Source organism: Hetaerina americana, unplaced genomic scaffold, assembly GCF_022747635.1.
Source record: "Hetaerina americana unplaced genomic scaffold, ioHetAmer1.1.p SCAF_5, whole genome shotgun sequence".
NCBI lineage: Eukaryota > Metazoa > Arthropoda > Insecta > Odonata > Calopterygidae > Hetaerina > Hetaerina americana.
In genome coordinates, this window is record NW_027287095.1 from 10,813,442 (window position 1) to 10,838,749 (window position 25,308).

Sequence of the window (25,308 nt, forward strand, 5' to 3'; positions counted from 1 at the left end):
TGCTCGCGCACACACACGAAAGGCTGGCTCCGTCTCTGGTGCGGGGCCGGGAAGAGAGCCAGCGAGCAAACCTGATGAATTGACCCGTCAGGGACAGGAGCCTTAAAAAACAAATGGCTGTCGGGAGAGAGCATGGATAGAGAGGTCGAGGGGGTGGGGAGTGGGGGGCGAGGGTGGTCGGTCGCGGGTTTAGGGTGGGGGAGAATGCGGAGGGTGGGTTGGGCAGGTTGAGCAGACGGCGGGGGAGGAAGCGATGGAAGGTTCATTGCTCCCTCCCTCGCAAACACAAACTTGTAGGTACGGGTCTCGGTGGAAAATGGCCGGCCATGGGAAAAGTCTTGCTTCGGTTTTTCCGTTCTTGTTTCGGATTAGTTAGCTGCCTCAGTCTCCCCACTCGCTCCACCGTCGTTAGCACTCCGAGAAACTCGCGGGCACACCATCCCTCTCACCACTCCTCCGCCTCGCCAAATTAACCGAGAAGATATGCCTTTTCATATCTGATTCCATTTGTGGCCCTGGTGAATATTTACAATCTCCAGTTCGGACCATTCGATTTTGATGTGATTTGAAAATAAGGAGATTAAGTGGTTATATTAGATCCCAGTCCTGACAAATCCGCTAGTTAAACCGTAAAAATACCATGTAAATAGTTTATGGATACAGCGAGTTATATCTTATTTAAAGTCAGTGATTTAATTAGCATGCTAATGGGATGTGTTCTTAGACCTAGTCTCATAACTCTTCATGATAGCCGAGACTGAATTTTATGGACTTGCATTTAGTTTTTAGTGATAATGTCATAAGTTCATGAAAGTATTTGCGCGCAGCGGTCCAGGGTTAACTCTCAAGGGTCCGGGTGGGATGCGGACGTATTTACACCAATAAATGGGAAACTGGAATCGGGTAGACGTTCTACTCCGCCGCAGTGTATTGATTCATCCTATCGAAAAAAAATATCCGAAACACTTAGGGTTATATTTAGTTAGGGTAACAGTTAGGATAACAAAAAGATATCCTAACACACTTCAGTTCGCCATCAGCAATAGTGTTCTTTGATTTATTTTCTGCTTCTGTAGCTGGAAAATTCCACTTCGTCAGCATATACACGTGAGAGCGTTTACTGTATAAGCTCACGTCCATAACTATAGCTAATTGTGAACTCGTTTTCTTTCTATTTTTCCAAAATTAATCGAGATAAGGGAGGAATGGGCGGAATGTGCGCACACCAAATGGGAACTTCGAAGGAAGTCATTCTGCTAGTCAAAAATCTATTCGCATCCTAGTGGATATTTGCTTTCTGCCGTCGCGTACTTCATGGTGGCTAAATTGGTGGAGTGATTTGGATAATAACCAATCGTGGAAAACGCTTAAAAAATTCTGTTTTGAATTGAAAATTCGCGATTCTGATTTGCTGATTACGTTTTCAGGAAGTCGCACATACCTTAGCTGAAATCTTGTAGAATTTCCAATCAAGTTATTGATAATAATTGTAGGAAGGATTAAATTCTACTTTTAAATAATCTACGCGTTACAACGATATTCCTAAGGGTGGTTATGAAAATCCGTATTTGGTTAAATGCATATGCCCCATATTTTAGGACGTTCGTATATTTCGTTTGATCGAATATGTATTTTTTTCGATTTTACTTCTCCGACCTTATTCATTTATTCCGGATCCACTGCCATAGCGGGACGCAGCGCTTAGGCTAACCGATCTGGTTCGAACTCTTCTCGATATTTTCCCTAAATTTTCTTCTGTTTAAAAACATGAACAAGCCATTGGTAATGTGGGCTGTGCAAGCTGAATAGCACTTGTAACTGGAAGATAAATTGCTTATCAGGCAGATGAAGTGTCCTTGTATTGGCAGGAATTAGAAACTGTCGGTGATACGAATCTTCCTTGGAGCTTATTGCCCAAATGAAATAGCGAAGACATCATTGCCAAAGCGGCAAAGTCACCCTATCGTATCGTGGTGACGCAATCTGATTATTATTGGATTTTCATGCCGTTTTTGAAATATTTTTTGTGCCACTCAGGAGTGGGCAATCCAAAGGTAGGATTGTGAGGTCCTCTTTTTGCTCATAAAGCCGCGAAGAGGAGCGAGAAGGGCTCTATGACGGCTCGTCCCTGAATGATAATGCCCTTTGTCTCGAAGTTGGCGTCGAAACAATAAGAGTCTTATTGTAATACCTAGCGCGCAGCCCATTATTTCACACGACTAATGGAGTATTCGAGATTTGACCCCATCTCACCCTCACCACGTGACCTTTTCGGGGCCTCGTGTCTTTTTTTCGGCCTGTCAGTGTTCACTCGTCCCGTCACCAAACGTGGTCGCCGATGACGAGCCATCAATGTCGACATTTCGCACTCTGGTCAATTTTAAAGAGTTCAGGTTTCCTTCGTCTCTCTGCTGGGTGTGAAGCCGTGGGTGGCTTCGAATGTCGTTTGGGTGACCAGTGAACTTGACGAGGTTTCGGAAGTCCCGGAAAATATGAGCTTAAAACCGTAGTGATTCCTTGGAATATTAAGATTTTGGTTGCTTAAAAAATAAGAAAAAAAATAGTTGATTAGATGATTTAAAATGGCAGCTGGTGAAATACCGTGGTCTATATTAAGCAGTCTATGGGCATTAGTACCTCAGACTATGTAGGCACGTGCCCACTTATCTTATCGGTCGTGAAACATGTCCCAGTTCCAGTCCCATGTCCAATTTTTTCCCAGGGCTTACACTTTAGGGAAGTCTGCGAATGAATACAAATCTTTATTGTACTAATCGTACTAACTGTACACACTCTGGTACATTGGGGGGATCATCCCCAGATAAATGGCCATCGCGAGTTTGGGGAGGTTTTTGGGGCGAGGAAAGATTCCGGGAGATTTTCAAATGCGTGGGCGGCTGGCAGTTCGCCCACACGCTAGCCCTATTTATCCTGAAAACCAGCCCAGTCCACCCTGATCGCTTTGAGTATGCGCCATAATTTGTATCATTTTGTACCCCTCCGTTTGGAGAACGGTCCGATTTGAAAATCAAGGATCTGCGATTGATATCGATTTACTTTGATTGTGACTGACCCGTGTTTGGTTTTGCTCCAGCAAGGACCATATCTCGATGGCCTCAATAGTTTCGTGCCATTGACGAAGGAGCGATAAAGATATCCGACCTAAGCTGTCGTGTTTTAAAAGCCATTCGTAATCCATCGTCGGAGAAATTCTGCATCATGTTATTTCTTCTCGCACTATACTCGTGTACCTGTGGCAAGTCAGCTGCGATGACCATACTTGAGGTTTCTGTCAGCCGGAGGACCCTATGCTGACTCAGCCACTCGGGAGTTCAAACTAAGACTTTCCTTTAGTAACTTTCCCTCGTGACAACAATCCTTCATCAGACTACTCCACTCCTAGTAACTTCCTTCCTGAAAAAAGTGATTAAATCGCTGTCGACCATTGGAATGTCACAGGTCGATATCGGCGCTTTCCAAAGTGAAGCTCGTACAAAAAATTCGCTCTGATATGTTGGCAGCGAGAACGCACGCCCAAACGATGTGGGGGGGGGGGGCAGGAAGACTGGAGCAGCCTGGCGAGGGGGACGAGATTGGGCCGCATTAATATAGAGCACTGGTGTGAGAGGGGACGCGGCATGACCAATCGAGTCCGAACTCGATTGGTCATGCCGCGCTTAAGCATTGTTTTGTTGGGGCGGTGATCTTAACGCGGGGCTGCGACGGGGGACACTACACTCGAACAGTATGTCTGTCCATTACGATCCCTCTTGTCCGATGGGATTGTTCTTCCATTTAATATCCTTGTCGGCCAGATGTTCAGAGATCAGTCGATGTAAGCGTGTCAAGACTTCAACAGCCACAACGGAACCCTTGAGGTCTTAATGGTGTGGCCCTCCGTTGTATAGCACCCATCGCAAGCTTACTTGCCTAAGTACTTGGGCATTTACGTGATACCGTATCAATTACCGACAATCTATTATTATCATTCAAGGCATTGGGTCATCGTATAAATCATGCACGTAGTGTACAATTAGGTTTATGATATTCTTTTTAAACTAGCATTTACGGGAGTGACCTTAACAGTCGTTTCCCGAGACTGTGGTAAACTTGCCATGGAAAGATTGTGCCTATCCATATAGGGTTTGGGAATTGCTTCTCCCAGCTCATCGCCTACGCACTCATGCTGCCTCTTTTCAATTCGATGAGACATTTGAAATTTTGCGAAATATTGATGTCGGGCTTATTTGGCAGCACTAATCATCGCGTTACAGATCGAGGCATTTTCCTGAGGTGACTTTAAAGTATTTTACTATTTTCATGCCCAATTTTGACGTGGTTATTGCTGCGATGAATAGGGTTGTTAAAATAATTGAGGAAAAAATATTTCTAATTTAACAAAATTTGCGATTTTTCTTATCTAAGAATATGGATGTCTTGCTAAAGTAGGGTTATATAACTTACCGTTTAATCACAGCCCTTCCATGTGGCAGTACTGAATAATGTTGATGAATAATCATTATACGCAAAATGTTATATAGAACCATGTGTGGGAGGCCTAGTTTTAAAAGTGCTAGAAAATATTTGCTTTACTAAATCATGAAGCTTGGCAGGTAGAATGCTGGTTTTTATGCCTTCACTCCGAGCACGTTTTCACGATTTTCATTTTATGATTTTACCTGAATTGATATAATTAGGTTGAACCTCGAGGTGAACAAACATCGTTGTTTCAGCTGTAGCTCTCTAAATTTAAGACGCCAGTCCTAGAGTGTGTCTCCTCGCCTGTTCGCAACATTCCCTTCGTTGCCTGTCAAGGTTTGCACAATCGAGCAAAGCGCGATTTACAGGAAACTGTCGTCTTTTCACTCATTTCTTCCACACTGCTCTATCCGGTTATACTTTTCTCATCTCCTTTATGATCATTCATTATTTCATATATGTATGCTTATTTACGTTCTTCTGTTCCCAAGCTTTCTTTATTTCTTCATCGTGAGAGTCTCTTGAACTACATCGGCCGTGACTTTCCCGGTGCACCCCTTCCACTTAATCCCACTAACCCGTCCGTCCGTCTTTTACTATCTGCCCAGCGATTCGAGTCTCGTCCATTCTTTCGCCGTGCTGAAACCAATGTTGTACAATCATTTTATCCCTGTCTATTGTTGCCGGTGCATTCAATCCACATGATTCAATTCCCCACTTGTTCCTCGGGTTCTCGCATTGAATTTTTCTGCAAACTTCCCTCAAATATAGAATGGATCGATTACTGGAATAACAAAATGCATTTTTGGTGGCATTACTGTATTTCGTATTGTTTAATTGTCGTCTTCAATCAATCATATCGTTGACATTTCCAGTATGAGTTGACTTTGAATGCACGTTCGTTTTATCCTCGACGGCCTTTAACCTTTCCATAGGATTAGGAAAGCCGCATGAGCAGTTTGGTTTCCCCAAATCCCTGCTCTGCATTTCCATCTTCCGACGCCACGCTTCCATTCCTCCGCCCCTCTTTCCCCCCGATTCCCGCTTCCTCCCTCAATGGACGAGGGCCACATCCGCACCACCCACATCCACCGTGACCGGAAGCAAGCCGCTCATTATGCCGCTTGGGAGCGGATTTCGAATGCGTCAAAAGCTCAGGGAAGGGGGCCATGCCGTGAGAGGGGAGGTGTGGCAGGCAGTCAGTCAGTCAGCCAGCCAACCAGCCTGTTGGTCTTTTGGCGGAGGGGAGGAAATGTTCGGCGGAAGGAAGGAGGTGGGAAGGGTCAGGTCGATGGGCCCACCAGCAAGCAGGAGCTGCCCCCCCTAGTTTATACCGGAATGTGAGCGTAGTCGCTTCCCTGCTCCTTCCTTCCTCCGTCGTCATTTAATTACGTGATGTTTGCGATACGATGTCAGGACGTTAGATTATCACCTCACGTTCTTTTCTCCTGATCCGCCGGCTTTGCTGAGTCCAAGTCTAGAATTTTAGTAACAATTTCATCTGTAATGGCTCAGAATTTCTTCGACAGAAATTGTCATCGGGATGAAAGAAGAGAGAGAGTGAACCATCGCCGACAGGATCGAGTAGTCGTCGTTCTTCCCGCGAACGATACACAATCATAGCAAAATATATTCAAATCACCGCAATCACATATTATGTTTATTATAAGGTAATCTACCAATGAAGGTAGGTTTTGGATGGACACAACCACCAAATAAATATTTTGTGACTCCTAACAAAACACCATCCAGCAACCTACTCTACAATAGCCCCTCTTCATCTCTGTGGACCTTCCTCTCTCCTTCCCGTCCATCATCCCTATACTATTCCTGCCCTTTCCTCGTTTACCTAACATTCTCCCATCTATTACAGTATTCAACATCCCATTGACAATTGATATGCTTTTCATCCATTTTCCTGGCTCGGAATAATTTTTACCAACAATCCCCTCTCCTCGCCCCCCGCACTTCCTCGTTTGTTTTTCCTTCTGTCCACTTCACCTTTTCCAAACATCTCCATACCCACATTTCAAAAGCCTCCAATCTACGTCTATCATCCTGCTTCAGTGACCATGTTCTCGCGCCGCACATAACTACGCTCCATAGCAGTGTTTTGACGAGTCTTTTCTTAACATCCTTGCTCAACGTCCCTGTCATCAACTTCCTCCTACTTGTGAAAACTTCTTTACCTAGTGCAATTCTTCTCCTTACGTATCCACTCTTTTGTCCATTTTGGTCCAAAGCACTTCCGAGATACGTAAACTGTTCTACCTGTTCTGGTTGTTGCCCTCCTATTTTAGTGTTAAGCTAACCTCTCTTGCTACAAAATCCCATGACCTTGGTTTTATTTATATTCATTCTCATCCCATATCCATCGCACTGAATTTAAAGAGCAAAATTTAATGATTTAGTCCCCCTCACCACATGTCATATAATGGAAACGTGTGTTAGAGTATGTGTGGTGCCCATATCTCTGTCGAAGCTTATACTATATTAATGCGTAAGTGGTTGGTGCCCGAAGACTCCCCGCCACACGTTCGCGTGGCGATGTTGTTTAGAAATTGAGGAAGATCAATGTATTAAAATATTGAACTATTCGACCCACTTGAAATATGTCCCTTCTTTTGTAGGGTTCCTCTTTGCGTATATTTCGCCATGGGAGTATGGAAATCATAAGGCTTGATTTCCTACCCGATTGTTTAACCATTTTACATTGCTCAGTGCTTGGGAATAAGAAGAAAAAAGAACTCCTACGGACGCTATTTAGTTCGTCGACAAGTTAAGGCTGAAAAAAGTCAAATCACGTGATCATAGAGAATCAGAGCCCACGCCATAATTACCCCTAAGCACAATGGGAGCGGGTTGCTGGAGGGTGGCATTTATCTGTTCCCTTCCCGTGTGCTGGGTTGAACCCTGGCCTGGGTTGAAAATTTCAATCAATCAACCCGTGTTTTGACTTAATCCCAGCTTTTACTTTGCACTCTTGGCGTCTAACGTAATGACGATCATAAGAGTTAATCTTTTTTCGTCTAACATTTACAAGCCTTACCTTAATGAACCAATCTGATTACATGTACTCTTTGGCGTTGCGGATTACCTTTTGACATGGTAAATACTGTCGCAGCTGATAAATCACGTAACGTCGTCATTATTTATTTAATCAACGACCACCACCTCGTCGACATCAATGGGTTAGGAGGCTCCGCGTGGGCAGCATGCTCTCCTCGCCCTCCTGACTTGTTGCACACCATATCTCCTCCCCCTACCTCCCGCCCAAGTTCTTTGCTCATCGTTCCTTTCGTCGTCCGCAGGTGCTTGGCGCGAGGCAGTGGGTGGTGAGGCCCAGGGTTTCGGAACTCAGCGACGGCGAAAGCTCCGTCCTCTCGGAATCCATCATCTCGGATACTACGCTGACCGAGGAAATCGTCAGGGGCGGCGTGGATCTCGAAGCAGCCATCCATGAGGTGAGTCCTGGCCCCTACTTCCTTGGAATAATAAGATGTATGCACCTTTAACGGAAATCCAGGATGAATTTAATGTGGGCGTTTATTTGAAGAGAATTTCGAAAAAAATCTGTCCCTATGTGTCGAGACTCAAACGGTGTATTTACTTAAGATATTCTTAAAAGTAAATCTGAATTTCGGTCAATTATAGCACATACATAAAAATTCCAGTATTTTATATTTCACTTAATAATAGCTTGATTTAATCATTCAGTTTCACTTCGATTTCCTTGCTCATCTAAATGATATTGTCGGCTCTATCGGATTTTGTTTCGTGGTAATGGGTGAAAGTCTGAATCACCGTTTCCCGCTTGCATGTTAAATGATTCAGTAATCATTGCAAATCTTCCAGTTATTTTCAGGTTCTAAATTCTTGAATATTCTTTAATTGAGCCAAATTTGATTAATTATTATTTATTCATTGCCGTTTACGATTTGTGTTCGCTGTTTGGAATCGGCATTATAAAATATTTTTGAGGCTCTTTTAATTATCGTCATATCTTCATTAAGGTACGTGGAACAATTGAATGGCTGTGTATCGAGGTCTGTAGATGCATACCATAACTCGGTAATCAATCCGTTTGATAGGTGAGGTAAGGTTAGAGCACAACTAGTACGTGTACTAAGCCCGATGGCGTGTGAAATTAACACATTAGCAGTGTAATAAGGGGGCCAGTTCTGTTTTCCTTGTGCCGCTTGTGGTTTCCTAGGAAGATCTGGTGACCGAAAAAGCGCACCACTAGGGTGAAGCTGAAGGTGCTTGAGAGGCGTCCTCGAAAATCGAACCCGGGCCCTCTGGTGGCTAGAGCTCACCGTTCCAGCCACTGGACTACCACTCCTGCTTTAGTTTTGTGCGGATTAATTTTTTTCTGAATGCAATTAGTTCGTGTAATTCCTGCAAATTTTTTGAAACAATTCAGTCTTTTATCGTCTTCGTTCAAAATTTTAAACTGAGGTTTACCGAAAGAGAGATTGAGTTAGCTACTCGTCTCCGACAAAATTTACAAATGTTACACGGGAGAGTGAAGCCGCTCTCCGTAAATGCATTCGGTCGTGTAACATAGAAATTAATTTTATAATATTTGCCATTTTTAGCCATGATTATAAAACGTATCTAAATAGCATAAGCCAGCCATGAGGACGGTCTCAAGATGAAAGAAATCCATGGAATTCTCTTCCGTCGAGCGAGCGTGGTGTGTTGCTGTTGGAACTCTTACATGGGAGCCCTGGTATTGAAGCATTTCCATCCTGTTATGTCCTAGTTACCTGAGGTCGGTGCAGCATTCTGGGTGCGGCGATCATTATTGCGCAAGATTATAATAACTGCTTCAACATGGCGGCCGGTTGCTTTTTCTGCCTCTGCTGGTTTGCGACGGAAAGGAATTATTCATGTTGATTTCTCTTGGCGTGTTCCTTGTGTTTTCCTCATTGATGGTAGCATTCATTAGAAGCTCTCTCGATGCACTCATTATGTATTCTCATTAATGTATCCCCTTTTATATAATAACAGTTTGCATTCATTTGCATGACATTTAATGGGATAACGGCAAAGAAATCTGTGTCGGAAAGATTCGTTGAGCAGACAATTGGACGACGTTTTTCATACGATATTGATGTAATGCAGGGAGTAAATTTATTGATCGGCGATATTTCTAAAAGATACTGCGGAGGGGCAAAAATGAAGAAAATGGAATTCAATATGGATAACATATCAATACCTTCAACTCACCTGAAAAGAGAATTTGATAAGATAGAGCGAAATAAATGCCAGAATAAGTATTGAATTGATAGGATTCAGAATACTGAGCATTAAAAAAATTCCAAATGATTTGGCTAAAGAAAGTTTAAAAGTTGAAATAGTTTCCTTTGAAACGCAATCGGACCATGGAATTTCATGGAAGACCGAAATGGTTACACCGGTTTCCGCCGCTTGTGTGTATGCGTTGTTTTCGCAATGCCATTTCAGGACATCCCTTAGTCACCAGTCGAAACCTATTGGCACATACAATTTATATTTCCTTTGTTATATTCTCTATTCCGCGTGTGGACTGGAAATTGGAGCTCGCATCGGGAACAGTGTAGACCTTTTTATTACCATGCCATACTTAACATCTTTGACCGTAAAAACTTTTGCAGTTGGATTTAAAAGTAAGCGGAGTAACTGGCCATTAACACCGTGGCACATCGCATGCGCGGACATAAATTGCCTGTGGTGAACATGTCCGTCATTTTTCAAGTTTTTAATTCTTTAGTATCTTTCTTGTTATGACAAACCCAAGGTTAAATGACTCCCATTTCAACTCGCATGCGTGGCAATTTTTTTCTACTTCAAATATTTTATCACCTTTATTCCCCCTCCCCCCTCACCTTGTAGATGGCTGGCCTATGAAAAAGGGCAAGAGATGTGATAGTTGAAAGGCCACCACTCATGCCAAAAGATCCGTTGTTATATTTTGTTCCGTAAGTAACAACATATCTGGTTACACCTGAATCGTCTTTAGCTCCAATTAAATTGATGATGTGATTGATGAATGCTTTCAAGTTATTGAACGGGCGTAGAAAATAATTTTCATCGGAGCGTATGAGTAGAAAAATGAATCCGTTGGATTGTGATCCGAAAATAAAGCGGCGAATTTGCACTGGAGTTGACTCTCTCTTTGAGTTCAACCTTCGCGTATGTCATGCCCATTCCTATCCTTTTCAGCATTGATCATAGCCGTAACCGTGACATGGAAGAAATAGTCGCGCCCGTAGTTGGCACTCGATATTTGATTATTTCCACCAAATCGTACGAATTGGACTAGTAAACAGGAGTTTTATTTATATTTTTATTAATTAATGAATTCGCGCGAGTATCATTTAATACTCCGGTTATTGCTCGAAGAAATTTTATTTCTCCGTCATTTCGCCGTAAATTTGCCGATGATGAGCGTGTGGACATGATTGTCCTTACCAAGTTAAGTCGACTTTTTTATTCTCTTCGAAATAGATCTATCTGCTACAGCTCAAATCCCATGTATAGTCTCTACTGAGTTTTTCTGCTGCTGAACTTCGGCGTTGCCATCTCTGCGTGGCGATTTTTATTGAAAGCATTATTAAGCATTTTTTTTCTTTTTCAACATTTTGACAAAAATTATTCGAATACGCATGATCAGATCCGACCACGCGGAAGCGAATGATTATTAACGTTTTTCGTCGGGTTCGATTACTTTCGTCAGCAATCGTTTGCCCTTTCCGTTCGTGCATTCATCCTTCTCTGGTCTGTCCACCCTCGCTCGGGCCGGTCGCCAGCTCGGTGTGGCGAAGCTCTGCCATCACCGTCTGCCGAGTTGCCATCCGCGTGTGCCACGCGCGCATTGCTCGGCTGGCGGCGGCCCCGGATGCGATGCCCGGGCGTCAGTGTCCGGAGGCGGGCGGGCGAACGAGGCGAGGGTGCTTTGGCGGAGGGAGGAGAGGGATGCGAGCGCTCTTCGCGGTGGCCATCTGTCGACGGCGCAAGGGGCGCGGGTAATCTCTACCGTTAGCGGCGAGATGCTGCGGCAAATGCGGACGAGGCCGGAATGTTTACTCGCCAAAGGGAAGCCCGCGCAGCGAAGCACCTCTCGCCTTTTTTTTACTATTTCTTTTCCACCGTCTTGGCTCGCGAGGAGCATCTGACGTTCGCATCTTAGGCGGGCAATGAATGGGACGCCTGGCAATCAAACCTCCTAAATGAATGAGCAAATAAAGAGGCAGAAACTAATGCGGGAAATCTCGGGTATACTAATGTCGCCTGACGGCACTGTCATCTGCCTTTTCAATGGAGAGAGAGGGGCTGGCGATGGGGGTCTATATCGATCTTTTATTTTATTTATTTTATTTATTTATTTATTCAGTATAAGTCCGAAAACAGCACATTTTGGCGTTTACATCGAACTATTAGCAACGATAACAATGGTCACATTTACAAACACCCAAGCCCTAGATTGAGCGGAACTCACCCAGGCGGGAATCGAACCCGCGACCCTTGGAATGGCAGACGAGGACGTTACCCCGCCGCCACCGGGGCCGGCTATATTATATATATAGCCGGCTATATATATATTATAGAATATTCTCTTTAATTAGTACATGTCGTCACCAGGATTCGGTGTGTTTTGGTGGTGCTATGAAAATTTCAAACACTTGTTCATTTGCATATTTTTTGTCAAAGCGGGCTGTGTATTTGTACGTGTATCCTAGGTTAAAAATGGTATTAATGCTAGTGGAGAAGGACGTTTCGCTCAAAGGTAGCTCCATTCATCTAGCATCGTCATAGCATTTGAAGTTTCGCATTAAAAACCAAAGCACTCTCAGTTGATGGGAGTGTGACCACGACTTCTATTGTATCCGTTGTTAGAATACAGGTAGGTACCTGTACGAATAGGTGGCATCCGGACTAACCGGTCTTCTCTGGCAGTTAATTTATAATAGTAGACCATAATCTGTCATGTTAAGGGAAGTTGTCCACTGTACTCTACCCTTGGAAAATAAAATCAAGTTCGTTCTCCTTATAGGGTCTCAAAATTATGATACTCCTCTGGTATTTTGTTTATTTTACTCTTATGTTGTTTAGCCGTAGAATACCCGCGCTCACTTCTATTTTATTATGTTAGTGCGGTCCATTTAAACGTTGTCGCTTTTCTCTCCGTCCCGTCGGAGGGAGAACCCTTTAAGAGAGTATCTTGAAAGACGAGCAGAATGAAATTGCCTCAAGGGAAGCGAGGAGATGCCTCGGTGTCGGCCGAGGATTGCGTGGGGCTCGCGCAACCCTTTCTCACGTGCTCTGGAATTGCAGTGGAATTGAATTTAAGCGTTGATTGATTTTTATGCACCCTTTCGCCTCGTGTAATCTTCGAAGTTTACGTTACGGTTAGCCCCAGATCAGCATCGGCGAAACCGAGGGCACCTCCTTGACATTTGCATTTCCAGCCCCCATTCACCCTTTTCTTCATCCGGTTCCATTTTACTCTTTCCTTGTGATGTGTGTGTGTGTGTGTGGAGTAAACGGCGGGGGAGGGGGGGGATGGAGGATCGGAGCCGTGAAGAGCACTCGCGTCCTCTCTCCCACCCCCACCCCCACTCCCTTGGAAATAACTCCACCTCCCCGTCGCTGCCCCCTCTCTTCTACCGCCGAGCTCACAAATAGACTTCCCATCCCCAACCGCTCCAGGGAATTGCATGGGAAGAATGGCGAAAGCAAAATAATTGCGCGTTGGGGAAAAAGCCGTTTTCCTTGCTCCTTAGCTCCCCCGTCGTCGCTTGCTCCTCGTTTTTCTCTCTTTTGCCTCCCTCCCGTATTCCCTTTCCCCTCAGAGGACAACCTCCCACTCTCCACCCCTCTCACTCATCCTGAGTCCATCCCGCCGTCCATATAATGGAGCTTCTCTTGTTGCTCAATAGAGCGCGGCCGTGTAAGATTGTGTCATCTTGTACATTGTTTGCATCCGTTTTGCTTGTGGACCGATTTCACACCTTCCTGTGTTCCCTTCTCCCGGCGAGCGGTAATGGGGAGACGAGGATCGCGGAGGAAGATGTGCTTAACGACAGGAGTATATCGTTAACCTTGTCCCTGCGAGCCGATGGAAAAAGCACGCGCCTGCGTGCGGTATATACGTATAGCGGCGTATAGATGGTTGTGACCAGTCCTGTAATTCTAGAACATACAGGGAAAGACTTGAGTTTATTTGGTTTGGTCCGAGAAAGTAGAGTAATCTCATCAGCCAAACTGGAAATTGACCTGTAGAAGAGAAATAGCGCAAAGAAATATGAATAATTTGCCTGTGGCATTCACTGGATTCTGAATTATTGCAGGAAGACAACAAGTTTTAATTGGTCTTCGAAAATTACTAATATTCTTGAGGTAGGAATTTTGTAGTTTCAGGCGTGATGTGGTGGAATTCGAACATAATAATGAACACAAAGTAGCACTCTTTCATTTGATATCAATTTAATCCACGATCGGTTTTGATGTAATATTTGATATCAATTGACATTTTAGTACCCTGCAAGCCATCGCTAGGGTGTGTTGCAGGGGGTGAACTACAGTGCACTCCAGACTAATTTTGACCCGAATATGACCCTACCGTGGTCGGACAGCTATTGTGATACCTTATAATTCGTGGAAAAAATTACATCCATCATCATCACCTGAAGATGATCGGTTAGTGCATCGAAACCGGCCATGGATTAAATCAACATCAAAAGTGCCACTATTTTTTTATCGCGAGCTACCTTTAAACTGGAATAGCTAATGTGGTCCGAAGAGCCATATGGGAGACAGAATTCATTTGCTGCGACACCCATAAGCATCCTTCAATGAATCATATTATATTCTTGTATAACCACCAATCGATTCCGAAAATGTATCTCTATTAATCATATCTAACGTTTGCTCTTAATATTAATACCCCAATGTCTTCCACTTCGCTATAAATTACTCCGTAACATTTGCTCCAGTAGTCTCGGCTGGATTCATATTTGGCTTCAAACAAACCCGATGTGTCTCTGCTCAATTTTCTCCATTTCTGGTTTGGTGTTTCTTAATGCCAGGGTGCTCTATACATCGCCCCAGCATTCCATATTCCCAACCCGAGTTGCTACCCTACCATGCTCTATCCCTACTATTTCTGCCATCCTTTCAGCCTTTTCTCTTGTGTTGGTTCTGCAGTGGGAGTTCGTGTGATGACGACCGCCGACGGCTCCCTGTTCTCTCTCACGGAAACGCCGTAACCACGGTGCATCGAGGGCTATAGTTATCCGTACTCTTCGTATTGTGCCCATCGTAATAACACGGGAAGATAATAGTGGTGGTTTCCCATTGCCTTCCTCGATAGTGTTTTTAAAGTCAAACCATCATTTGAATAGCCGCTCATACATAAGGATGATCAAATGACGATTGCTCATACAAGTAGAATTCTAGAGGATTTTCCATCATTTTTGTAATGCTCTCAATTAGTAGGAAAACAAACGAGGAAGTGCTAGGTATGGTTTTTATATGCTACTCATCGGGCTGGTGTCGGGGAAGGGATGTACTGGAAGTAGTTTTGGAAACTACTAATTCCTTCTAGGGTTTTATAATGATCAGTATTTCCCATGGCGTTCTTTGTGTTGCCTCATCGTATTTATTTCATTCGTTTTAATATACTTCATTTACTTACATATCGACGGAAGAGTTTTAGGGTTAATTTCTTAAGAAATGCTGTAGCAGTCGCAAAATTGGATTAGAGGGGCAACTGACTCGCGGACTGTTAAATATGTACTTCCGGTGACAAAGGCTGATCGCATTCCACTGTCAACTTCATTTCTTGTTTTTCAAGAATACTCATAATGGCGAATATGTAATATGAAAAAACAAGAAAACACCTCATGGAAGTTAATGATAAAATGTTCTGTTGTTTATTTGGGGGGTGTGTGCGGTTTGTTCTAACCGATGTTCCACTTCTGTTGTAATTCCTTAGCTCTCTAATCTCTTTCGCCCTCGTGATTATTCTTCGGATACACGATTCCAATACTAATTCTAAGTCGTGTCTGTGGGCTGACGGGGTGTTGGTGTTTCCACAAGCGTCGCGACCTCATCAATCATCTTCTGGTGGACTCGTCGCTCATCCGCCAACGCGTTGCTTTGGTGTAAATCTAGACTGTCGTCCGAATTTTATCAGCTCGTCAACCTTCGAACCAAGGTGACACTCGCTCCGGTTGTTGGTTTGGTTGCCTCTTGTTTCGGGTGTTCGACAGAGAGAAAGGATGTTCCCGTGGCAAGGGACAAAGGGGCCTTTCCAATTGTTGAGGGACGGAAAAGTAGGCGTTATCATTTCATGAAAATAGTGATTCAGCGAAGGGGCCCTGAAGGTACATTCGCGGAAGCTGTTACGAGACGCTGAACTCTTCGGAATCTTCATCCCTTGTTTTGTTTCAGTTTTAGCGCCCGCGCGGCACCGTGACCAAATCTCTCGCAGGCGTAATGAAGCTGTTGTTGTTCAAATATTTTGTCTTCGCGGTTCAACTCTAAAACTCTGTATCAGCAAAGAAATATGTACACGATTTTACTCAAATACTTCCAGTTACTCAAACACACGATGGAGTTAAATCTTATCTCTTTCTCTCATCCCGTCTTTTGTTATACAACCGCTCTCGTGGATCACATCATAATTCATGGAATGTCGTGACATCCTTTAAAGTCTTAACTACGTTACTATGTACTAACTTCTTCCATTTACCTATCTCATCATTTCTCAACCCTAGATTATGATGCGACGTTTAGAAATATCTTGTAGGGGCGGTTCGATTTCTCCCCCTCCCCCGAGCACTGCGCTGGCAGGAGCAGTGGAAGGAGGATCATGCAATTTTGTCTTTCCAGCGTACCACGTAGTCTTAATTGGACGGGTGTCTTTATTTTTATAGAATCATGTCCTCTGTTTCATTTAAATTACGTCTCAAGTCACAGGTCTTCTAAAGTGGGACATAACGCGACGTGAACCACATGATTTTCAGGCTTGTGCGGTGCTGATTTCAATAACCAGATATCCTGCGTTAGTTCATTTATACAGATATAGGAGTATATCCCAGGTTAGTTTTGCCTATTCGTACAGGTATTCCGAGATTTATTAAGAATTTCATATTTTGCAGCATTACTGTGCTGGTCGGAATAGTTTAGCTCGGACAAAAATTATTAAAGAGTGATTTCTTCTTCAGGCAACCAACAGAACAACGTACTTCCTCTCGTTTGCTTCAATTGTTGGTATATTGGTCAGTCTAAAAATTACGAATTTCATCATGCGCAAACTTACTCTTGTATGTCATTTACGCATCAGGTTATTTCTGCCTTTACACAAGTTATGTAGTTCATGATGAAAGTATAGTGCAAATAAAAATAGATTTACATTAACAAGCTAAATAGATTTTAATATTGCACGCCAATCTTAATGCGTCACACGACAATGCAAAACATTGATAATCATAATTGTTTTTAGCGACAGATGACTGTAAGCACAAATCTTTCCTTTATTTTTAACTGTGCAAATCGCTGGTACCCAAAGAAGAAAACCCCCTATCCATTGCGAGTACAGCCACCATTTTATTTAAAATTACTAATGCCGCGACAAAAGGAGACTGCGTTGCATATTTACTCAAATTCTTTTTCTTATAACTGGGTGTTTTAGTAATTTATTGTTCTTTAGGGTTTTAAATGGTTATTTCATTTCCTTTTTTAACATTGGCTTTCTAATTGTTCCTTACGGCATATTTACATATTTCAAACCGAAAATGGCTGCATTACTACGGAAATTTATGAAATCATCGTAATTTATTCCGGTAATTCACCTTAATTGAAAATTACGACATTTTCAATTTTCTAGCAGCAATAAATACGAGTTTGCAATCATCCCCCCCGCCCCAATGCTGGAGACTGTTGGATCGGTCCCTGATGGCGAGAGGTGTATTTTTCTTTGGAAGTGCCCGATTGCCGCGCGTAATCACCCCATCCTTGGAAACGCTGTTAACGAAAACTTATTTGAGCGGTAATATATGGTACAAGAAATTGGCCGCGGCGATAAATTGAAGCATTAATTTTGCTGTGTAAGCGATTTCTGAGACGTGTATGGGTACTTAAAGAATGCTGGCTGTTACTTGAGTCTAATGAGGGCCCATTGTGATGCTGTACAACAATTCTACCGCACGTGGAAGCTCTCTTTCAGGTATTCCCGGCATAATCCCTTTCCGAGTAGTTTTCTTAATCCCTTAAAAGAAATCTGCGACTTAGTCGTGTTTCGCTTTTGAGATAGCCGTCCGTCTTGGAGGGTGAGGATTACTCCTCTTAGCATCCTCGGTAAACATGTCCCTCTTTCTCCCGGCATACCCATTTAATCAGGCACGTCCACTCGTAGTAGGGGTTTATTTTATGATCTACAGAAATTTGCTGCTGACCATTTGGTCCCGATGTTTTTCTAGATGTGTTTGTACTTATTCGTATTATGAGGTTATTGAGTGAGGTTCGGCTGGGCAACTTAAATGAATTAGCAACCCCTCGAAGACTGTACTGATGAACCCAAACTGTAGCCAATTGAAGGAGATGAAGTTATTTTTCGATTATTAACGTCTAGAAATAAGAAATAATACCGTGTTCAAGTAAGCATTCGTGAAGTGGAAAACTCCCTTACGGTTTATGTTATTTCATGGCAAAACGTAAGGCCTCTTTGCTGACAGATTTTAGATTTGAAGTTCTTGGACTGAGATTTTCTTTTTGCTGATTGACGAGTCTAATTGTATGAGTTCGTATCCAAATCCGTAAAACAGCGTAGTAACGTCTACGTCTACACAATTCCCTGTAAGCCGCCGCAAGTGGGTGATAGGGCACCAGCCATACTTGACGAAATATTGGTTCATTCATACACTTGAGTGCAAGTTAGCTCATAAACAAAATCTCTCGTGCGCATATCTATGTGCATCATACAATAAGTAATTTCATGTAATTCTAGTATGAAAGTTAATCTTTCGGCTCTTGGGTTCGATTTTGATATGATTAAGTATCGTGCGAGGAAAGAGTGAGTACTAGAATCCGTCGGCCGCGGCGTCTTATTTCTCAATTATTTTATCCCGGTGGTCGAATCGGCGAATATATTTTGGGACCAGAATGATTCCCTCGTTGTCACAAGAATTCTGAAGTGGCCTGTATCTTTTTAGAAGTAGACGTCTTTGCCTGCTCTATTCGAGAATCAAGAGGCCTCCCAACCTAATTCCTTCGGGAAACCCGTTACGCTTCATCGCTAATCGTATGTAGCAATTTTGGACAACCCTAGAAGGGTTTCTCTAAACCTTGTTGAAATCTTTAATGTACGTTTTCTCCTGTGAATCCCAGATATTAGCCGCCTATTATTAATGTATAACGCGAAGTAACATCTCTCTCCTAAGAATTTATTGTCTACGGCGTAACTTTATGAAATTTGCGTGAGTGAAATTATTGACTGTTTTTCCACACACTTTATTTAAAAATACGACCCTATTTTCGACGTTGGACGTCATCATTTGGTGTTGACGACGTTCAACGCCGAAACCTGGGTCGTGTTTTTAAATAAAGTGTGTGGAATTACAAAGTCAATAATTTAATTTCAATATATCTCTCTTAATTTTTCATTGCATTTCCTACCACCCGTCTAATAAAGCATAGTTTCTTTAAGGTTAACCTGCGTATTTTAAATTTCTTTTTTGATTTTAGTACCCTGCAAGCAACGGCTAGGGTGTGTAGGAGGGGGTTAAAACACACCAAACTAATTTTGATCCGATACGACCCTACCGCGGTGGGAAAATGTTATTCTGATCCCTTATTGTCCATGGAAAAAATGACATCTTAAATCTATATGTTCTCTCTAATTTTATTTGCATGATCTCTCCTACTGTAGTATGATGGGGGTAATAATACTGTACATTTTGAACATCACTGCTAAAGAGACATCCTTCCAATTTATGCAAGAGTAATGTAATGTCGACGTTCAACGTCGAAACCTGGGTCGTTTTCTAAATATAGTATGTGGAATTACAAAGTCAATAATTTAATTTCAATATGTTATGCAAATTCCTTAAAGTTACCCCGGAGAAACAAAAAAATACGACCTTGAGGTCTGTATGTATATGACAGGGTACGTATTGCATGTGAAATTCCGCGTGCATAATGGTAGACATGATTCGGCCATATATTCTCTGTATCAGGGAAAGCTGGCAAACGACGAAGATCCAGTTGGAACGAATTGGCAATTGACCGGTCGATCGCAAACAATCAGCTCCACTGACAGTTCAAACTCGATATACTCCTTTAAATTTAATTTACTCATCATTCATTTCTAATTATGATGTCCGAGTAGAGAGATTTTTTATGATTGAGAATCTCTTCTGGGTCGTTGAAACTGTGCACCCTCCATGTGGATATTCGTGAAAGAATGAATTTTGTGAGTTATGAGAATATCTTCGTAAGCTCTTCGAATACCAGGAGGTTCCTTGCAGTGGCGTACGAATCTTCGCAGGAAATCCATTTCCAGGTATTGCCACAGAATATTTTCATTTTTCCATATTTTTTACTGTTATTATTCAATGAATTCAAAGTTATACTGAAAAATTACCTCCCATGCAACAAATAATAGAAATATTTGGTTCTTTAGTTCTTGAATTTGTGGATTGGCAAGTATTTATGACTCGCAGAAAAGCTTAGGTATGTTGTAAAGTTTCCTTCTTTGCATACGCTTTAGCAATTGCAGTAACCGTTAGGCGCGGAAAAGATGTCCTCTCTTCCCCCGGTTCCCTTGCTGCCAAGAGCAGGGATGCGAGACAAGCAAGGGGGGAAAGAAGTCATGGAGGCAAAAAAGGAGGCGAAAAAAATGTCCCAAATAGGAGTCTGGCATCAACGACTGCATCACGTACTTGCGGAATACGGCGGCGACCACTCCCAGGTGAAGAGTGAGTGCAGTGCCATCAAACGCCTTCTTCGACTGTCTGTTTCTGCCAAATTTGTCTCCTTTTTGTCTCACCATCCTCTGTTTATGGTGGACAAGCATTGGAGTAAGTTAGCGTGTGAGTGATCGAGTGCATGCGTGCCGATGCTTTTAAAATGCAGTCGGAAGAGAAATTGTCGATAGTTTTTAATGCTTATTTCTGCAGCGTAGAGCGACTAGTAAGGCATTTATTCTGAATGTGCGTGGATAAATAATGTTGAAGAGTTAAAGTTTCCATTTAGTCGCTCCAGAAACGTTTTTTTCTCTGAAAGGCTTTTGAGCCTTTTAGAGAAAAAAAACTTGTATCATTTATTATGAAAAATAGTTATTTCATTACCCTGCAAGCCATGGCTAGGGTTTGTGGTAGGGAGTGAATACACACCGGACTAATTTGGACCCGTATATGACGCTCCAGCGGTCGGACAATGTTAATATGATCCCCTATCGTTTTTAGAAAAAAATGGCATCTTAAATCTATGTTCTACACTTAATCTCTCTTATTTTAATGGAAATGGTCTTCCCTACCGCAGTACTATTTATGTAAAGTGGAATACTTATGTTCAATGTGCTTACGTCCTTCCTGTAATTAAACAAAGGTGTCTTCTGCACTCATCCCCTTGAGGACGTGCGCTGTGTACTAAAGGTAAAGACACTTGATGCATTTGTACCAACCCATTCTGCTTGCATGGAATCCAGTTGTTTGATCTTTGGGAGATAAATCGAAAATGCGTATTGTACGTACCATCCATCATCGTATGGGACCATGTATGGTACGCCCTTATGGTGTGCTAGCTGGTGTGGAGCGGAGCTTATCAGTCATTAGCCATGCGAATTACTCGTATTTGTGCGCTGCTGTGGTCGAGTGTTCCTTGGCGAATAAAACGCTTCGCTGCAGGTTTGCTTGCGTTATTAAACCGGTTTCATTAGAGCCCAATTATTGCCGCGAGCCTTTTCTGCTAGCTTAGCTTCGACCGCGTAGTGAATATATTTTTTTTCGAAATGTTGGTCGAGCTCAAACGCATGGTGTGCACCTGCATGGTTTAATCGGACGTGAGGTGTACACCTTAGCCAGTCATTTGAAAGCATTGCAGTAGGCGGTACATAGGTTATTCACACGTTTGCGGTTTGGAGTTGGCGATGGAAAGGGGTGGGCGGACTTTTAAAGGCTTGCGTAACCTCTTGGTAGCAGTCGCATTTTTATCCACGGAGCCGACTTCGAAGCTCTGGGCAGCGCGGAAACTAGATATGACGGGGAAAGAAAAAGTAGCCGGCGGACTCGAGGCCGCGATCCGGCTTCGTGGCTCTCTCCACCCCTGCCCGTCTTCCCGTCGTTTCATCCCCCGCTTCGCCCTTAAGTGCGCAACGTGGATTTGTTAATGTGCATGCGCGTAAACGCCAGAGATATTATTGGTAGTCGCGGATATCACGTGCCTCGAGTAGAGCAGTGCTTTCCAAAGTTGATTTCCACCGAGGCGACCCAAGGACGTTCAACATTCTGTGCGACACCATACTGTTAAAACAACCTTGGAAATGGAAAAAATAAAATAATATGACCTTACTGAAACGAAAAAAAAGGTGATAGCGTTCAGTGAGTCCTGGTAATAGAATTTAACTCGTGTACTATCTTCCCATTCTATTTTAACATTGAACAATTTCTTTTGTAGAACAGTACATAAGTTATCGACAACCAGCTTGGGTAGAATCTGGCTTATATTAAATTTTGGTCCTTCCCCTTTCTAATAAATTTGATTATCCTTTGAGAAGCTTTAATATTTGTGAGCCAGTAGCATGTTAACGTCGGCTTGATTTTTAAGCACTTCCTCTCAGGCAGATATGAGAGCGTTTATTTCGATTTTCCCTCCAAAATTCGGGGAAACGTCGCATCTAGCGGAATCTTGTGGTTCACTGGAGATTTGATATTTCAGATAGCTGTGATTTTCCTTCGCCTCCATTCCAAATTTCGATGAAAAAATAGACTTCATCGGTGGAAAGGATCACTTAAAATGATGCCGACCGATCTAATAGTCGGCCTGGCCCATTCGTTTGCATCTCGATGCTCGATTTTTAGTTCCCTCTGAGTCTCCCATTTCGTTTTGTTCTTTTGACTTTCATTCGCTTTCCTCCGCCTCCAATGGCCTCCCATTAGCTCGCGTCTTTCTTACCTATCTTGATTTTTGATCACCTCTCCTCCCGTGTGTAAATACATTCACATAGACACACACACTATATATATATATATATATATGCACACACACTTGCATGCATACATGGCGTCCTAGATTCCTCTCCCGGGTTCAGACTGCCCTACTTGGGGTGCAAAGCGGAGCTCGTGGTTCGTCAGATGACTGTGCTGGAAATCTTACGCGGCCCGTTGCACGCGAGTGTGTGTGTATCCTTGCTGCCAATGACGCCATCGTCAGTATGTTCAGGAGAAGGTTAAAATAATTGCAGGCGGATGGGAGGTGGACACCCCTGGATTGTTCATCTCTTTGGGAATTATTGTCGTTAATGAAAGGAGATGATTGCCGATGGCGCTCTCACTCTGCTGAAAAAAATGCACAGCCAGGGGTCATGGTCAGGTTGAGTATAATTCTGACGTGGATCTCCTCTGTGAAAATACCAGGGGTACACATTCAGCAATCCCTGAGATAGGTGCTTCTTCACTGTTCAAGTAGAGACCGGAAAGTATTAGTAATTTCCTCCCACCACGAGGCTTTTCGTTCCACTCAAAAGGCGTCGAAAGCCAGGTAGGTTATAAGTAACCGAAGTTTCCAGCTCTTTAGTTTGATTTTCTTCGTAATTTTTGTGTCGACTATATTGGAAACTAAACTAAGACACATTTTCTTCTCAGTGATGCACCCGGTTTTGCCTCCATACCATTCTTTTATTGAATTCTTGTTGTTGAATGAAATAAGAAACAAATGCGGCACCCGGGATCTCGGCTGATGTTCCTCTAGGCCTAGTCACTGTTATTATTTGCTATCTCTATTCGGATCTTCTGAAGTATGTACGCTTGAGGTGTTCTTCAGTCTTCAGTCATTTCCTATGGAGTGCTGATTATTATTTTTCGCTCGCTGCAGTACTTATGCCGCTCAGTGTTGTACTTATTCGTCAAGATACCTTTTAACAATGTCCTTCATCCATGGGGGTAGGCAAATTTCATTCAGGCTTAGTGACAGCATTCCGGCATTTCACTGGCGTAACTTTTCCAAAAATATTCGGAAAGAATATTGAAAAGTTTCTTCTTTCTCATTATTCTACCTGGTTGTAATCTACTTGTAGATTTTTTTTCCTGGGTGCCCATGAAAGAAAATATACAAGCCTCGAGAGTTAGCAAACTTAGGTTATGAGATACCACTGCCAATAAAGCTGAGATTCCACAGCGTCACCACTCGTATCCGACAGGAGTCGCGACCCGGGCAGGAGGAAAATTTCCTGGTTGAAAAAGCCAGTGGATTGGCCTCCCTCTTCCAGCGCTTTCTTCGAAGCAACCATCAATAAAGTGAAAGTAGCGACCTGATAGCAAAAGTCACTTAATGTTCACAGTAATAGAAGTATAAGGTGCAAAAAAACAACCTATCTAGCGTTATTAAACTCTCTTAACTGGCACGCAACACTCTTGTCGTCGAGTTTTAAGGTAAAAAAATGTTTGTATATTTTGAGGTTATCGTACCTAGTTTAATTGCATGGTCGTTGGTGAAATCAATTTTTTTCTGGTACATTGGTCATTAAGTTTCTGTCAACAATGAAGTTCAACTTAATGGTTACTAAGCGGGCACTAATATAAACATGTTGAAATAAAATTAATTGTCTATAGTACGCTGCAATATTTCAACTAATCATGCAATTAAAATTGTGGACCGAGACACTTGTGCTTTTCCTTTGGCTAATAGATATGTGAATGCCGCGGACGCATAGATATCGAGGTAAAAGGCAGTCGAGATATTTCCTTCTCTTGGTGAAGTGCCGATTTATAAAGAGAGAAGAGTGCAGATGTCTGCTCTGTTGAATGAAAAACTCATTATCTTAAGAAGCGTTGACCTCCCGTGGGAAACAATTCCCTTTCAGAGTTCTTTTTCTGGTACATGGAGTGCACCAGAAAGTTTCCTGGTCTGTGCGAGTGATTCGTAAAGTTTCGCTCTTGTCAAATGTCTCATTTTCATTGCGACATTCTTCCCTCCTCCTCGCTTGCTTTTGCTGCCGAGGAATGAATCACGTTGCAGTCACGCAAGCGCCGACAGACATTGTGGGGAATTGCAATGGTGTCTTGCTCCATCCTCAAGTGCTTCCATTTCAGTTGGAATACCCCAGCCACTCCTGGTTTCCTCCATCTTTCATTTAGTTGCTTAGGTTTAGGCTATTTTTAAATGGAATAATTCTTCAAAGAATGCTCGATGGTTTTATTTTTATTCTTTTTTCATATTTTTTTTAAGTTTTGAAAATTGAACTAAAACTATATCAAAACCCGTTGAAAGAGTCAGAACATTGAATAATTTCTAGGGAAGCAATTAAAAACCACGTCATATACTCTTTATTAATACTTGCTCAAGGTTCACCTTTTTAAGCATAGAGTAGTTTATTTTAGTTTTTATAAATTGCAGGTGACGTGTATGAATCGATCTAATTAATGCCTCCACTGTCGGAGATGATTACAATGATTATTAGTTAAACGTACGAGGGTAAACGAGTGAAATCCTTGAAAGTGCCCTGAAATTTAAAATGGTGTCCCACAGTTATCTCAGTTGGTAATAGTGATAGCCATGGCTTGATTAGTGTCCCACAGTTAGCCGTATGAAGTCATACAACAATTATCTGGTGCAACAATAGTG

At 42.7% G+C, this 25,308-nt stretch overlaps 1 protein-coding gene across 2 annotated transcripts in view; it reads left to right on the plus strand.

Moving 5' to 3' along the window:
• The window catches only part of fus (epithelial splicing regulatory protein fusilli), a 349,111-nt gene that overhangs the window by 30,077 nt on the left and 293,726 nt on the right, over nt 1-25,308 (plus strand). For both annotated transcript variants that reach the window (XM_071592848.1, XM_071592849.1), the window contains exon 2: nt 7,791-7,943. In XM_071592848.1, the coding sequence (XP_071448949.1) occupies nt 7,791-7,943 (153 nt within the window). The remainder of the gene's footprint in view (nt 1-7,790; nt 7,944-25,308) is intronic.